Below are 13,260 nucleotides of genomic sequence, written 5' to 3'. Positions count from 1 at the left end.
TTTCCTTCATTCTTAGAAAGTAAAAACTAGTAGGGAGCTGTTCTATCAGTGTTTTTAGTTAACATATCTTAACGTTTCATTCTCTGTGTGTTTTTCTGCATATGAGGAAACATTGTTTACTATGAATTGAGTTGGTGCCACATATGCATTTGTTCTGTGCATTTATTGAGTGGAAAGTGTTTATTGACTGAGCCTCCAGCATGCATGGGGCAATCATTAGCTTTGGGCAGGAAACCTGAGTGGAATAGATCTACTGCTCCCCTGGAGATGGGATTCCAGAGAAGTCTTCCAGTTCCCAGGGACCCAAGGCTGTTGCACAGAGTAGAGTCACAAAGCTTTGTGCCTTGTGGGCATATATCCTTCCCACTCTCCCCCATATAAGGCACATCCTTCAGTCATGTATAGATAGGGATTAGTATTGGTTGACAAGAGGGCCAGAAGGATTCTTTCCTACTGAACTCTATCTCAGATGCTTGGGGTCCTCACCTGTCCCTGTATTAATGCTTTTGATTCCCTAGTTGTGTTCCTACTGACTGATCTGGTAAACTTTAAATACATGTGCCTTGAAGGAAGATTTTATGTATTTTGGTGTGTACAAAGGACCATCACCTTTTAAGCATTGCTGAAAACTTAACTTTTTACTTCTGCCCATCAGTGGAGAGTCCCCAGTGTCACAGTTGGAGAAAAGAAGCATTGGCATGGCCATTGGCAGATTCAGGGGGTTGCTGGTTCCACCTACAACTAGCTCTGATTTCTCTGAAGTGAGTCTTAGGGTCTAGGACTCCCTGGGCTTCTCACTCCAGATTGTCATTTCATCATTGAGGGTCCATACCCCAGGAGCCTGGTCGAAGTCCCCTGCTCAGATATTCTTCCTCTACCCCCAGCCAGCTTTCTGCGGAAGTGCTGCTTCGGTGGTGCTATTAGGTGTTGAAAATACACCTGGCCCAGGGAGGGGTGGGATCGGTATCTAGGATACTGTGGGGCTCTCTTCTCTGGTACTGGTGGCTCTTGGGGCAGAAGTGCAGGCTTTTACCAAGAGAAGAGGGAGAGGGCAGCCTGACTGGCTGCTTTGGGGCAGCAGTGTGCCAAAGGGCTCTGCTGTGTCCACACTTTGCAGGCGTTAACACTTTTAAGGTTTCTCTTCCCCCCAGGGGTGGAATGTCTGGGACTAGGGGATGAAACTGCAGCCTGGCAGCTATGCCCATTTTCATACTGTATGCCATGGCTGTTGAGCACGTGTTCAGAATACCAGGGGCTTCACGAAGGCTCTGGGAAGGTCTCTCTTTACAGAGTTGGATTTCACTGGAGTCTGGGACATTGCTGGACCTAGACTTAGTGGTAGGCACTGCACTGGGTTCTGGGACAGAGGAATGAGTTACCCATTCTAACTACCCATTTCTCGGTAGGAGAGTTTCAGCAGCTTTTATCAGCCAGACTGTGGTAAGTTCAGCTGAGACATACTCTTGAGCTGCCCTGAGCGCTTCTGGTATTCCAGAGGGTATAATGTGAGTATGTGTGTGCAGTGTTATAATGGGCGGCTGTGTCAGGAAGACTGGGTGACTCTGGCTGTAATCTTTCTCTGGTTCCTAAGCACTTTCTCCTCCCAGTATATTCTGGCCACAGGCTGTGTGTGACCGTGGTTGAGTGTTATCTCTCTTTGGGCCTTGGTCCCTGAAAAATGAGGAGGAGGATCTCTACAGTGCCTCCATCTCTGAGTGATCAAGGGTGTGAGTGTGTATGAGTATGTATAAAAACCTTCCTTAGGGGATGTCCTAATGCAGGTGTGTGGATGCAGCCTGCCAAGTTCCTAGCATGGAGAGATGTGACCCTTGCTTATAGGAAGCCAGCATCAGAAAGACACAAGGCTGCTTTTTGCCAAGTTGCAGAAAGATCTTTCTTCCCAGACCCTGGAAAACCAACACAAAGCAGTTGGAGCTGTGCCCTGGGCATCGCCCGCTTGCTAAATGTGGAGCACTTAGTCATGCCCATGAAATAGATACCCTGTGTCGTCATGTGTCTTCAGATAGCAGACTGAGCTTATGTTCCTGGTAGAACAGGGTGTGTCTCATACTGTTGCTGTTTTCAAATAAGCTGAAACTTTAAAAATGGAGAATAAGATTAGAAAAGTAAAAGATCAGCTAGATCTAATAAGTAGAAACATAAATAAACTAAGGAGTTAAGACATGGAAGAAGCTAAAAAAAAAGTTGTATTCTCCTCGTTCATTCATTAGGTGCATGTCTGGTGCTGTGTGTGTGCTTGGCATACATCAGTGATTGCAGCAGATGTGTCCCTCCCCTTCTATAACTTAGTCTTCCGGGGTGTTAGTTGAGCTGAGCCATTTACTAAATAACAGTTTAAAAGTATAAGAAATGAAAGGGCCATTAAAGGAAGCACTATACAACAGTAAAGAAAGCTCTAACGTTACAATTTAAGATACTATAAAACTCAAGACCTAGAAAAATTTAAAAATTAAGTGATAAACTATAAAAGGGATATGAAAACACAGACAGTTAAGAAACTGGGAGATGTAAAAAGAAACACAGAAAAGAGTTTGAAGAAAAACCTTAAACTTGGGGCACTTTATGGGAGTCTGAGAAGGCCTCCACCCAGAGTGTGAACTCTGGGTGTTGAGGAGTCAGAGGGTTTCCTTCCTTGTCTTTCCTAGTAGAGGACCCTGCAGAAGTCACTAGAAGTTAAGTGGTTCTTGGAACTGATTCCCACAGGACATCAGTTTTAAGTCTGTGGTCATTTGGTGTCCCCCTGGAGAAGTGGCACTTAACACTGCTGGCAAGTCTGTGGTGGGCAAAAGTGACCCAGCCATCTCCCGTTGGCGGGGAGGAGAGGTCCCTATTGAGGAATGGGTCTGAAGTTCTGTGAGAGCTGCCTGGTCACATGAATTTGACCTTGTAGTGAAATAAGGTAATAGAAACAGGAAGGAGGACATTGTTAAACCTGGTATCTGTCTAGCTTTGATGAGAGGGTGGGATCATGCCAAATGATAAAACATCTTCATTAACTTTCGAAGGTAGATGAATTTCAAATCGTTTCTCCTTACTTTTGTAGAGCAGCTCCATGTGTTTTTCTGAGTCTTTAGGGAGCAAGTGTTGTCCTTGGAACTAGGGGTGAGTGCAGACTCTTCTCAGGGGGGCTATGTAAACCTGAGTGACATGGGCACCAAGAGATAGAGGTGGACAGAGATGGGGGTGCTGCATGGGGTAGAGTTGGGACAGGGCAGGAGCCCCAGGGGCTGGGATCTGGATTTTAGATGCCATTCAGAATATGCCAGAAACACACATGAGGACAGGACTTTCCAGTCTTGAGAAGGTGGTGGAAAAGACACAGAGAGGTAAAATAGAGCAGGAGGTGCTGGCCATTTTAGGATTTTTATTTGAGATCACAGGGCTCAGCCAAGCTCTTCACCTTTCACGTGTTTTAAATACTCAGCAGAGAACATAGACTAACATTACACTTAATCTGAGTGTCTGCTGCCCAGCTTTGTCATACCTTAATGTTTTGTATTTTTATAAGATCCTATTTTAGGAAGTAAAGCAGTTATAAGTTTGGAGACCCTTGTGAACCCCTCCTTTTTCCTTTGCCCTCTCTTCCTAGAGTGACCCACGACCCTGAATTTGGTGTTTACCATCGTGGGATAATTTTATTTATTACATACATGTGAATCTATAAACAATTTGTAAACATTTTGTATAAATGATATTAATATCTTTATGCAATGGGCTCTTTCTGCTAAACGTTTTTTGACATTGACTGATTTTGGTTTTTGTAGTTTTAGTTCTTTTTAATTGTCCTACAGAGTTCTATGCCGTGAACGTACTACAACCTGTTGGTGCTTTCTCCAGTTGATAGTGAGGTTGTTTCCAGCTTTCTAGTGTTGCAATGAACCTGCTTGCTCTGACTCTCCATGTATGTTTGCATGTTCCTCTGGGTGTGCCTAGAAGTGGAAAGGCCCAGCTGGGCTGGTGGGTCCAGGTAGTTGGACCAGCCCATACTCCCACCAGTAGCCATGCAGTTCCTTCCCCTCAGTGATGTCACATGTGAACATTTTCGCCTATTCTGATTTATGTGGAAATGTTTTTCATGTTGCTTTAATTTTCTTTTCCCTAATAACTAGTGTGGTCAAGCATCTTTTTGTATGTTTGCTGTTCAGATTTTCTTTTCTGTGAATCACTGTGTTCAACCCATTTTTGTTGTTTTAGGGCACTTGATGTATTTTGATAGGGATCCTTTAACTGTCATTTGTATTGAAAAAGCTCTCTCCCAGGTTGTGGTTGATTGTTTTTACTTTCTTTATGGTGTCCTTTATTGTACAGAAATTTAAAATTCTAATTTAAATTATCTTTTTTAGATTTAAAAAAATTTTGAGATCATTGTGGATTCACATGCAGTTGTTAAAAATAATACAGAGAGGTCCTGTGTACCCTTACTTAGTTTTCCCCAATGGTAACATCTTGCAGAACTGTAGTACAATATCACAGTCGAGATATTGACATTGATGCAGTCAAAATAAAGAACAATTTTTATCACGAAAAGGATCTTTCACGTTGCCCTTTTACAGCCACACCTACTTCCTTCATGCCCCATCCCCTCTTTAACTCCTGGCAACTACTAATCTGTTCTCCATAATTTTGTTACTTTAAGAGTGTTAAGAAATGAAATCATATAGTATGCAACCTTTTGGGATTAGCATTTTTCACTCAGCATAATTCCCTTGAGATTCATCCAAGTAGTTGAGTGTATCAGTAGTTTATTCCTTTCTATTGCTCGTTCCATGGTGTGGATGTACCATAGCTTGTTTTGCCATTCACCCATCGAAGGACACCTGGGTTGCACCATTTGGTGAAAAAGCTATTTTTTCCCCATTGAATTGCTTTTGCACCTTTGTCAAAAATCAGTTGGGCATTCTTGCTTAGGTCTATTTCTGGATTCTGTATTCTGTTTCATTGATTTATGTGTTTGTCCCTCCACCAATACAGTCTTGATTACTGTAGCTATCTAAGTTTTGATATTAGGTAGAGTAATTCCTCTTTATTGTTCTTTTTCAAAATTTGAAATAGGGGCTGGCCTGGTGGCGCAGCGATTAAGTGAGCACGTTCTGCTTCGGTGGCCCGGGGTTCACAGGTTCAGATCCTGGGTGCAGACATGGCACCACTTGGCAAGTCATGCTGTGGTAGGCATCCCACATATAAAGTAGAGGAAGATGGGCATGGATGTTAGCTCAGGGCCAGTGTTCCCCAGCAAAAAGAGGAGGATTGGCAGCAGCTGTTAGCTCAGGGCTAATCTTCCTCAAAAAAAAAAAAAAAAAAGAATTTTTAGCTATTCTAGTTCCTTTGCCTTTCCATATAAATTTTAGAATAATCTTGTCTATATCTATAAAAATTCTTGCTGAGATTTTGATAGGAATTGCCTTAAACCTTGAATTAGTTTCCTAGGGCTGCTGTAAGAAAAATTACCACAACCTTAGTGGTTTAGAATAGCACACACATTTATTTTCTGACAGTTCTGGAGACCAGAAGTCCAAAGTCAAGGTGCTGGCAAGGGCTATGCTCCCTCTGTGGGCTCTGAGGAAGAATCCATTCCTTGTCTTTTCTAGTTTCTGGTGGCTGCCAGTACCCTTGGTTTGTGGCCGCATCACTCCAATCTCTGCCTCAGCCTTCACATCCCCTTCTCCCTCTGTGTGTGTATGATCTTCCTCTGCCTTTCTCTTATAATGACAATTGTGATTGGATTTAAGACCCACCCAGATAATCTCCCCTTGTGAAGATTCTTAATTTAATCACATCTGCAAAGACTCTTTCCTTGTAGAGTAACATTTACAGATTTCAGAGATTAGGACCTGATATATTTGGGTAGCCATTATCTAGCCTATTACAAACCTGTGTTATCACTTTGGGAGAATTGACATCTCTGCTATGTTGAGCCTCCCAATCCATTAACAAAATGTATCTTTTTGTTTAGATCTTTGTTGATTTCTTTCACCAATGTTGTATAGTTTTCAGCAAACAAATCCTTTACATGTTTTGTTAGATTTACACCTAGGTATTTCATTTTTTGAGCAATTTAAATGGTATTATATTTTTAATTGGGTTTCCACATGTTCATTTCTAGCATATAGAAATACAGTTGATTTTTGTATATTGATTTTGTATTCTGTGACCTTGCTAAACTCACTTATTAGTTCTAGGAGTTTGTTTTGTAGATTTCTTGGGATTTTTCTACATAAGCAATTTTGTCATCTACAAATAGGGACAGTTTTATTTTTCCTTTCTGACCTATTTGCCTTTTTTTTTTTTAATTGGCACCTGAGCTAACATTTATTGCTGATCTTTTTTTTTCTTCTCCTCCTCAAAGCCCCCCCCCCCAGTACATAGTTGTATATTCTAATTGTAGGTCCCTTCTAGTTGTGCTGTGTGGCATGCCACCTCAGCATGGCTTGATGAGCGGTGGCCTGTCCATGCCCAGAATTCGAACCAGTGAAACCCTGGACCACCAAAAGTGGAGTGTGCAAGCTCAACCATTCAGCCACGGTGCAGGCCCCCATCTATTTGCCTTTTGTTTCCTTTTCTTGCCTTAATTACATTGGCTAGAACTTCTTGCATTCTGTTGAATAAACGTGGTGAGACCAGACATCCCTGCCTTGTTTCTGATCTTAAGGAGAAAGCATTCAATCTCTCACCATTATGGATGTCAGCTGTACGTTTTCTGTAGGTGCTCTTAAAAAGTTGAGAAAGTTCCCCTCTGTTCCTAACCTTTTCTGAGAGTGTTTATCATGAATGGGTGTTGAATTTTACTAGGTACTTTTTTCTGCGTCAATTGATATGATCATGTGATTTTTGTTCTTTAGTCTGTTAATATGGTGGGTTATGTTGATTGATTTTCAAATACTGTACTGGCCTTGCATCCCTTGAATAAATATCACTTGGTCATGGTGTATAATTCTTTTTATGTATTTCTAAATTTTATTTGATAATGTGATTTTTGTGTCTATGTTCATGAGAGATATTGGTCTGTATTTTCTTTTTTTTTTTGTACTGTCTTTCTCTGATTTTGCTATCAGGGTAATGCTAGCTTCATAAAATGAATAGGGAAGTGTTCTTTCCTACTTAAAAAGATTTTGGAGAATTGGTGTTAATTCTTCTTTAAACGTTCAGTAGAATTTACTAGTGAAGCCATCTGGGCCTAGAGATTTCTTTTTGTGGGAGTTTTTAAATTACTAATTCAATTTCCTTATTAGAAATTATCTGTATTATATTGAGTGAATTGTGGTAGTTTGTATTTTTCGAGGAATTGTCAAATTTATCTGTGTAGAGATGTTTGTAGTATTCCTTGTTATCCCTTTTGACGTCTGTAGGATCTGTAGTGATACCTTCTATTTCATTCCTGATAGTGGTAATTTGTGTCTTTTCTCTTTTTTCTTTGTCAGTCTTACTTGAGATTTGCTAATTTTATTAATCTTTTCAAAGAAACAGTTTTCTGTTTCACTGATTTTTCTCTGTTGTTTTGGTTTTCACTTTTATAGATTTCTGCTCTTTATTCCTTGTTTTTGCTTGCTTTTGGTTTATTTTGCTTTTTTTTGAGATTTTTTTTAATTCACCATTTTATTTTTATTTTTGTTTATTTATTTTTTATTTTTTTAAAGATTTTATTTTTTCCTTTTTCTCCCCAAAGCCCCTCCAGTACATAGTTGTATATTCTTTGTTGTGGGTCCTTCTAGTTGTGGTATGTGGGACGCTGCCTCAGTGTGGTTTGATGAGCAGTGCCATGTCTGCGCCCAGGATTCGAACCAACGAAACACTGGGCCGCCTGCAGCGGAGCACACGAACTTAACGACTTGGCCACGGGGCCAGCCCCCAGAGTACACTATAATTGTTGATTAGGTTATGTTGACTGATGGTATTTTGAGTTCTTTGTATCCTTGCTGATTTTCTTTCTGGTTGTTCTAGCAATTGTTGAGAGTGGTGGTGAAGTTTCCAGCTTAAATTGTGGATTTGTTTATTTTTCCTTTCAATTCTATGAGTTTTTGCTTCACTTATTTTGCAGCTCTGTTGTTTGGTGCATATACGTTTAGGATTGCTATTCTCCTTGGTAGAGTGACCTTTTTATTGTCATATCATATCCCTCTCTGTCTTTGATAATTTTATTTGCTCTGAAGTCTACTTTATCTGATATTAATATAGCCACTCTTGCTTTCCTTTAATTAATGTTTGCATGATATGTCTTTTTCCATCCTTTTACTTTCTGCCTATCTTTGTCATCTCTCTGTTGTCATCTGTAGATTGTCTTTTTTTCATTCAGTTTGAGATCTTCCTGGTTCTTGGTATGATGAGTGATTTTTGATTGAAACCTGGGTAATTTTGTATTTTGTTCTGAAACTCTGGATTATGTTTTAGCTAGCTTTTTCTGACATTCCTCTGACAGAGGAAGGGGAGGGGAGGTGCTTGCTGATTACTGGGAAGTGGAGGTAGAAGTCCAGGTTCTCCTCTCAGCCTTTGTTGATACCTGAAGGTGGGTGAAGTCCTTTTTACTGCCAGACAGGAGTGGGAGTTCTAGTTCCCTAGGCCTCATTACTACTGAGCATTGGTGAAACTTCTGACTTTCCACTAGTTCTCCTCTGACACCATCCCAACAGGGAGGGAGAGAACCTCTTTGTTACTGCTTGGGTGGGCATAGAAATTTAGGTTCACCCTGTGGTTTCCACCAACACCAAGGGGTGAGAGGAGGAGGTTAGAGGGATAGCACATAGTTACTGAGCAGTGGGGGTGAAAGTCACAGCTCTCTTGGCCTTCTCTGATGCTACCCCAGTGGGGATATTAGGGTGCCTTGTTACAGTCTCATGAGGGTGGAAGTCTAGGCTCCCATTTGGTCTTTGCTGTTGCGGGTGGGAGTAGGGGCACAGTGTTTTCTGTGGTGTTTGGTTGGAATAGAGCTGGTATTGTCTAAATGTTTTCTGTCTTGCTGTGCTACCCCCTTCCTGTTCCTTTGGCTAAAGAGAGCAGACTTTCGTTGGGACTTTTTTTTGTCTTATCTGTTGGCATTTCTGAGTTGCCAGCTTTTTCAGCTCCAATCTTGGGATATTTGAGGCCAAAAGAAAACCCAGGGAATTCACTACTGTGTCTTGCCTTGAGTCCTGGGGTCCCTAGCTGGTTTGCCTTCTTCTCTTGACTTTTTAGAATCTCATGTTTATTTTATATATAACATTTAGGATTTTTTGTTGTATTTAGTGGGAAACTAGGAAAAAAATACATCTTCTCCATCTTTGTGCAAGTAGAAGTTCATTTGTTTTTTTTCTTTTATGTGTAGTGTTTTTTGATGTCTTTTAAAATGAAATCCTGGGGCCGGCTTGGTGGTGCAGTGGTTAAGTGCGCATGCTCTGCTTCTCGGTGCCCCGGGGTTCACTGGTTTGGATCCTGGGTGCAGACATGGCACCACTTGGCAAGCCATGCTGTGGTGGGCGTCCTACATATAAAGTAGAGGAGGATGGGGGCCGGCCCAGTGGCGCAGCGGTTAAGTTCACACGTTCTGCTTCTCGGCGGCGCTGGGGTTTGCTGATTTGGATCCCAGGTGCAGACATGGCACTGCTTGGCAAGTGCCATGCTGTGGTAGGCGTCCAACGTATAAAGTAGAGGAAGATGGGCATGGATGTTAGCTCAGGGCCAGTCTTCCTCAGCAAAAAGAGGAGGATTGGCAGCAGTTAGCTCAGGGCTAATCTTCCTCAAAAAAAAAGAGAGAAAAGAAAAAAAAGTAAAGTAGAGGAGGATGGGCACTGATGTTAGCTCAGGGCCAGTCTTCCTCAGCAAAAAGAAGAGGATTGGCAGCAGTTAGCTCAGGGCTAATCTTCCTCAAAATAAAATAAAATAAAATAAATGAAATCCTTTCTTATCCTGACCTTCTACTATATTCTAAAAATTTTCAAGTTTTGCTGTTTTACATTTGTATATCCAATCCACCTGATCTTTATGTTGTTTGTCATGGAGAAGTGAGGGAGGAACCTAATTGTTTTTCTACATAGATGACCGCTTGTCCTGGTGCCTTTGAACGACTCCTTGGCAAGCTGGTTTTGGGCTCTAACTCTGATTCCGTAGTTCACTATCCACTCTGTCCCTTGTGACACTGCCTTACATACAATAGCTTTCTGATAAGTCTTTATTTGGTAGGATAGGACTCCCAACTTCAAATTTGTTTTACCTTCTTGAGTTTTGGCTCTGTCTTGGGAATTTAAATCCAAAAACAAAATAAGAACAGGAATGGCAAAATCAATAGTGAAAAAAACCCTGTTGGAACTGGCTTGGGTTTGCATTGACTTCAGAGTATACCACCTATTTCAGTGGCCTTGTTTTCTTTAGTGATTTTGGTTTTATTTACTTTGACTTACCCAGGTCAAAAAATACCACGGGGCCCCTCCACAGCTTGGCTCAGGGCAGGGTTTAATTCTTTAGAGTGGGAAATTGCTCATGATGACCGTGGTCACCTGTGGACACCTATCAAGTCCCACAATGCATCCGTGAGGTTGCTAGCCTTAGAGCTGGTGTTCTGAGCTGCCTGAAGCTGGTGTGGGGGAGAGGGAACAATGTGCAGGGTTCTAGGCACTCTGTTGGGTGTAGAGGACTAGAGAGGCCAAATAAGTTTTGTTCACTGGCAGTGAGTTTGTAAATATGTGTTTAAGAAACGAGTCCTGTGATTAGTGCTTGATGTGTGAGGAGTGGTCAGTTGCTATACTTCTCTGTTCAAATGGTTTTTCAGTCTTTTCAAAAGTATTTTTTTAAAGACTTAATAATTGTTACGTTTCCCACATTGCTTTATCTCTTTCTATACAGGCACACATTTTTCCCCCAAACCATTTCAAAGTGAGTTGCAGAGATTTTTGGTACTTCATCCCTAAATACTTCAAAATTGAGGACAATCGTTTTCAGAGCCACACCACCATCATCTCACCTAAGAAAATTAACAATAAATCTAATCTCTGCCCACATGCAAAATTCCCCAATTACCCGTTTGGGAGCTGGGGTTGTGTGTTTTTTGTTTTCTTCTAAAGTAAATTAAGGATCCAGTTAAGATGTGCACACTGGGGCCGGCCCTGTGGCCGAGCGGTTAATGTTCCATGTGGCCCACTTGGGCAGCCCAGGTTCATGGGTTCATATCTGGGTGTGGACCTACTCCTTTCATCAGCCGTGCTGTGGAGGCATCCCACATATAAAATAGAGGAAGATTGGCATGGATTCTAGCTCAGGGCTAATCTTCCTCTAGTGAAAAAGGAGGCAGATTGGCCATAGATGTTAGCTCAGGGTGAATCTTCCTCACCAAAAAAAAAAGGTGCACACACTGCATCTGGTTGCTGTCTCTAGGTCTAGAACAGTCCCCTTGTGTTTAGGAGTGTCAGCATTTGGACAGAGCAGGCCAGTTATCTTATAGAAGTTCCCCTATTCTAGATTTGTCTGATTGTGTCTTTATGGTCCTTGTATTTCCTATAAACTGAAAGTTGGATCTGCCCGACAAATATAATGTGAGCCATATATGTCATTTAATATTTTCTGGTAGCCATGTGAAAAATAAATTAAAATAAGCAGGTTGAATTAATTTCAATGTATTTTCTTTATTTATTAGTCATAATTTAATATTTCTTTACTTAATATATTTAATATATTTATTATTCATAATTTGTTAATATTTACTTAATATGTTTTGTTTAATAATATATTTTATATCCAAAATATTATCATTTTAATATGTAATCAATATTTAAAAAGTATTAATGAGATAGTTTACATTCTTTTTTATGCTAAGTTTTGAAAATCCAGTGTGTATTTTACTTAATGGACCAGCCACATTTCCAATGCTCAGTAGCCACATGTAGCTTGGTGGCTCTGCACTGGATAGTGCAGGATGAGAGTTGTTGCAACTCAGGGAAGATGTTTTTGACAGGAACACTTAGGGAGTAGTAATGGCCTGTGCACGACTTTGAAACCATGGAGACTGCTGAAGTCTAAGTCTACTCTTTTTCTTTTTCAGGCTCTGGGTGCTCTGGGATGGAGCAGGTGTGCAGAGGGTGAGGACCCAGCTCTGGGACCACATCGCTTGCTTCTTTTCTTAGTGAGACTATCGGCTTGAGCAGACTTGGGCCCAGGATGAGGATGTCTGTGAGCCTCTCACTGCTGCTCCCTCTCTGGGGGAGGACCTTTCTCCTTCTGCTCTGCGTGGCCGTGACTCAGTCCCGCTGGCCCAGTGAACCTTCGGAGGCCGTCAGGGACTGGGAGAACCAGCTCGAGGCATCCATGCACTCTGTGCTTTCAGACCTCCATGAGGCTGTACCTACTGTGGTTGGCATTCCTGATGGCACGGCTGTCGTTGGGCGCTCATTTCGAGTGACCATTCCAACAGATTTAATTGCCTCCAATGGAGAAGTCATCAAGGTGAGACCAAATATAAAGCATCAATGAGGAAGAATTCTTGTCTTCCATTTTGGTTTTTAGTTTTAGTTTTTCAATTCTACTCTCCAGCAATTCTGAGCTCATTTCTTTCAGGATCTGCTAAAAGAAAGGGACAGCCACAAATGTTCACAAGAGGGTCCCCATACATCTCAGAATAGCATCTTAAACCTTTATTCTTGTGCCCATTTTGAGGGTGTCACCATTAAAAAGCCTTTACATCTGTACTCTGGAAGGTCTTTTGGTCATTGAGTTAGGGATTTGATGGAAGGGCCTGTGTATAAAGGAAAAGGTCTCCTTGCATTAACCATTGGATTAAACCCAAGAAATACAGAACTTTTAAATACTTCAAACCTGTTTTTTTAAAATAAGGTATAAATAAATATAGGAGTTTAGCTCTATTTGTTGTTCTGTGTTTACTAATGTATTTGTTCACTTAAGAACCAAAATTAGTACCCAAACTTCAGCCATGCCCCATTTCCTTTTGGGGAAATAATCCAGAGAACAAGAGGATCTGACACCCATGTAACAGCAGAGTGTCTTGGCAGGCCCAGGATGGAAATCAGGTGAAACAGGAAGCTTTTGTGTGAAGAAGCACCATATCTTTGTCTGGGGTTGTGGGACCTTGGAATTTCCCCTATATCCTGAGTGAGTTTGCATGGTGTCCATGTGGGTGGGTAGGGTGTACCTTTCAAACTATGAACATCTCTCCTAGAGCAGAGGGCAGCATGCTTTTTCTTAAGTGCCAGATAGTAAATATTTCAGGTTTTGCAAGCCATACGGTTTCTGTTGCCACTCCTCATCTCTGCCAGTATAGTATTA

At 41.4% G+C, this 13,260-nt stretch overlaps 1 protein-coding gene across 16 annotated transcripts in view; it reads left to right on the top strand.

Annotated features, from left to right (window-relative positions):
• The window catches only part of DAG1 (dystroglycan 1), a 59,286-nt gene that overhangs the window by 28,246 nt on the left and 17,780 nt on the right, over nt 1–13,260 (top strand). For 15 of the 16 annotated variants that reach the window (XM_005600662.3, XM_001497613.7, XM_070237604.1 and 12 more), the window contains one exon: nt 12,023–12,423. The exons of the other annotated variant lie outside the window; for it this stretch is intronic. In XM_005600662.3, the coding sequence (XP_005600719.3) occupies nt 12,139–12,423 (285 nt within the window). In that variant the 5' untranslated portion in view covers nt 12,023–12,138. The remainder of the gene's footprint in view (nt 1–12,022; nt 12,424–13,260) is intronic. 16 annotated transcript variants of the gene reach the window in all.

Source organism: Equus caballus, chromosome 16 (assembly GCF_041296265.1).
Source record: "Equus caballus isolate H_3958 breed thoroughbred chromosome 16, TB-T2T, whole genome shotgun sequence".
NCBI classification, from domain to species: domain Eukaryota; kingdom Metazoa; phylum Chordata; class Mammalia; order Perissodactyla; family Equidae; genus Equus; species Equus caballus.
The sequence above is the reverse complement of the archived record's forward strand: the minus strand, read 5'-3'. Positions and strand labels throughout refer to the sequence as shown.